Here is a 4,117-nt window from a genome sequence, read left to right on the forward strand (position 1 = left end):
GGTCTTTGTCTGCAATGATTTGACATGTTTTTTATTTTTGTCAGTGATTATCTCAATTTCGGCTAAAAGACTTGACAAAATCCTACACACTGTGCCTGTAAACATAGACATGTTTGGTGTCTACAGAAACGTCAGAATCTTGGCTAGAAGCTGGTAAAAACCATTTCAATGCAGTCAAGACAGTTACATTTACAAGCAGTTGAAGATAAAACTACGAAAGTGAAAATAAAATTGTTTTAAAAATTTGGCAGGTCAGAAATGTCAAAATAATATTTGTGTCATATAGGAGGCAGAATGTGTTCTTTTGTTTTTGATATTGTTTAATTATCACTACTTTTATAGGGTTCTGTATGTTGTATTCATGATTAAATACAGAAAAATCATCTGTTTCAAAGGTAACAGATCTTTGTAATATTTGGTTTACTAACATAATGACTTTGATTTTAATTGCTGGATGTTCGGCCCCTGAGCTGTTGACCTACAGTAACCGTGGCCCCCGGAGCAGTTTAGTTGAATAACCCTGACATAGTGTAGTGAACACATCATAGCTTGAGTTACTCAGACCTAAAACTTTCCACATTTGTGCATTTTATCTTTCTAAGCCATGTTAATGCCCCCTTGATGGATTTTTAAAATGATCCCAAGTGTTTGGGAAACAATTTATAGTGGTTAATCTGTGTCAGTTTATTTGCTGTTTTTGCACCTGGTTTAATGCAGATGTCGACAGAAGTGCAAACCGAGCAGGAAGCAGAATTGTGGTTAACGTGATAAAACATTTCCTGGGTTTCTCTTTCCTGGAAAYGACAGGCTCACCTTTTGACGAGCTAAAAGCGAAAAATAAATAAAATAACGTGGCGACGCCTCTCTCACCTTGACCCCTTCTGCCTGTGCGTGCAGACCTGGAGCGTTAAGGCCGTGAGTGTTGACTCCTGGTGTGGGCGCCGGGTGAGGGCTGGGTGCGGGCGTGGTCAGGACGTGTGTGTTTCCAGAGCTCTGCAGGCTGCTTGAGGACCGGAYGCTGCCGAGGCTGCCCACACTGCCGCTGCGCTCCCCACCTGTGCATGTTAACACACACACACACGTTACCACACGGAGCAAATGCAGAAAGAAAAAAAAACTGTTAACCCAAAATCACACACCTGCCATTGGTTTACGCAACACCCAAATGTCCTCGCTGGTGCTGCTCTGATGTGCTAAAGTGGGAGAGCCTTGAGGACTCAGCTCTGCAGTCCGAGAACCTGTCACACACACATGCACAGACACACACCTGTCTTAATGCTACAACTTATAATAGCTGTTAAACTAATGCACTCATTATTGTTGCCAGACAGTGTGTTTATGACGCAGTGCATTTTGTTCAGTAACTAAATGAGTTTAACTGTTATTAAAYGCTCACTTACCTTCACATCCAAAAACACAATAACTCAATGTGTGTGCTGCTCAGTTTATATCTGCTGTGTTAAATATTCAGTGTAGACGTCTCACTACTGACAGACTGTGTTTTAATAAAATAAAAAAAAAGGTCAGTCCTCTTCCACCTGTTCTACGAAGCAGGATTTGTGTTTTAGCAGGGTCACTTCAGCTTCGGGGGATTTTTAGTACCATATAACTGGTTTAATCCTAGGTTCACAACTACCAGAGGTGTAGTGTAACAAAGTAAATGTACTTCTATCTACTTTAAACTGCTGGTGAAGTATCCTGAAGGCTTGCTGTTAGCTCGGTAGTCGGTGCAGCAGTCTTGTGACCCTGAAGCTGCAGGTTTGAGCTCAGGAAATGCATCTGGTGTAAACAACAGTCAAACCCTTTCTGCAAGTTTGCTTGCTGTGGGAACCTCTGCAGAAAGGAGCAGCCAAAATAAAAACAACAACAACCCTGTTAAAGCAAGCTTAATCCTCCTCGTTCAAGGTTGTGAAAGGTCCTCTGATTCCAGCCCCGCCCACCTCACACAAACATGAGTTCAGAGAAAATCTTGGTGACTTCAGGAAACGATAACCGCCTTTATGGCACCGCAAAGTGCAATCTCCATTATTAGTTAGGTCTGATCAGCTGAAGGTACTCTGGATGTGTGAACCTGCTTCGTAGAACAGAACAGGAGAGATCTTCTGTTCTTTCATTCTTTCAGTCATGGAGAAACTTTTATTTATGATGCCTGAAAACATGTTTAAAATCACACGTGTCTATAATGAAAGCTACCCTGTAAGTCAAAACCTGATTGTGTTGTGATATTTTTCACAACTGTATTTTGTTTCATTTCAACATGTACAAGTATTAGTTTTTTCTTTTAAAATTAAGTAACCTAAAATGTATTTAGTATTTTATAAATAATTTTAAGTGTAAACACTGTTCTTCAGTAATACTGCAGCTACTGAATGAGCTATTTTAGTCTTTGAACAATAAAATATTATACATAGTTGTGCTAAAATAAATAATCCCTGTTGTGTGATATTTAGAATAGGTTCACTGGTCAGAAACCTCTACCTGAAGAGGCAGGTGCATCTAAACATCCGTTATTGTCTAAAAGACAGTAAACAATATATTTTTAAAAATCTTTAATACATCAACACCAAGTCAGGTAAAAAAAATAGGACTCTTGATTGACTATTTCAGCTAAAGCGTCAGCTCACTCAGATAAAGTAAACTGTTTCAGCACCAAATGAGTGGCACTGAATTTATTTTATGGCTGTTACCACATTGAAATACTAAAAATACAAAAAACACCAGTTTTTAGAGGATGAAAGTCCTCTACAGCAGTGGTTTTCAAACGTTTTAGCTTCTGGCCCACAAATCAACAGCTGCAGAAGCTTGTGACCTCAAATATTACTGGTTTACAAATGCAAACGTTGCTAATACCTCTGTTAAACATGAGCATAATAATTTAAAACAAACCTAATAACTATGGTATTGATAATCRTATTATTTTTCAATTATTCTGGTGAAAATAGACCACAACAATTTATTTGCATTTAAATTGATGTCTGGAAATCGTTTGGTGACCCTCATTTGATGATTTATGACCTACAGAGGTGTCCTGACTCCAACTTTGGGAACCACTGCTCTAGAGGATTTTCTTCATTTGATGGAACATATCTTAAAAATGACTTCACTTAAATAAAACTAAGAGAGCAACAAGACAATCAGCGGTGCAGAAACCTTTTACTTGTCATCTGGGTGAACGGACACTTCACTGAAGCCAGGCGACAAGCTGAGGTGATGTGCTGCTTTGTCAAAAACCGTAAAGAATAAAGTACAAAAGAAAGGATGCTTATCTGTTCTTTACAGTATGTACCTGTCTGACTCTGCTGCTCCTGAGAAGTGGAGAGAGGAGGAGAAGCGGACAGAGGAGGAGTCGACAGAGAAGGAGGAGAGATGGGAAGAGGAACATACCCAAATGAGGAGAAGCGAGGGAGGGATTGTGTGTTGGCATGGAGGGGAGGAGGGGGAGGCAGGTGCAGATGAAGGGGGAGGACTTTGGTGGGGGGGTATGAGTGTCCGTTGATCGAGGCAATGGGGCAGGGGCTGGGCCTGCGGAGGAGGAGGGTGTGGCACTGCTGAGAGGGGGAGTGACCTGGACACAGGCCAGGAGGAGGAGGGGGACGGGGGCGGTGCAAAACAACAACAACACAACAACAATAACAACAACTGATCAGTCAACTGGAAACAAAAGTCTACTCAGAAAAAATGCACAAAATAAGAACTAATTCAAATAAAAAAATTAACAGAATACATTTATATATATCCACAAGGAATATATCTTTAAATTAAAATATATTATTACTCAGGCAATAAAGCAAAACAAATGAAATGAACAAAAATCATCACAATCTAATAATAAAGCAGGTTGGAAGGAGGGGAGGGGGTGGGGGTCGTATTAATTAAGGAGCATCACATTAAGAAGGCAAAATTTAGAAGAGGGGGAGGGGTAATAGCCAACAGAGGAGGACAATGATTGGTCAATGAAGATGATTGACAAGTTGATCGATGCTATTAGCTGAAGCTAACTACAACTACTGATCAGCTACAGAACAGCTGCTAAACTAACACATGCAAAAAGCTCTCACACACACACACACACACACACACACACACACACACACACACACACACACACACACACACA

The 4,117-nt window shown here is 40.3% G+C and overlaps 1 protein-coding gene across 2 annotated transcripts in view; it reads right to left on the reverse strand.

The window, feature by feature from the left end:
- LOC106519653 (caskin-1) overlaps window positions 1–4,117 on the reverse strand; it is a 47,260-nt gene that overhangs the window by 16,219 nt on the left and 26,924 nt on the right. For both annotated transcript variants that reach the window (XM_014011414.1, XM_014011413.1), the window contains exons 11-12: window positions 1,140–1,238; window positions 871–1,055 (exon numbers count right to left, since the gene is read on the reverse strand). In XM_014011414.1, coding sequence (XP_013866868.1) covers window positions 871–1,055; window positions 1,140–1,238 — 284 coding nt within the window. The remainder of the gene's footprint in view (window positions 1–870; window positions 1,056–1,139; window positions 1,239–4,117) is intronic.

Source organism: Austrofundulus limnaeus, unplaced genomic scaffold (assembly GCF_001266775.1).
Source record: "Austrofundulus limnaeus strain Quisiro unplaced genomic scaffold, Austrofundulus_limnaeus-1.0 Scaffold80, whole genome shotgun sequence".
NCBI lineage: Eukaryota > Metazoa > Chordata > Actinopteri > Cyprinodontiformes > Rivulidae > Austrofundulus > Austrofundulus limnaeus.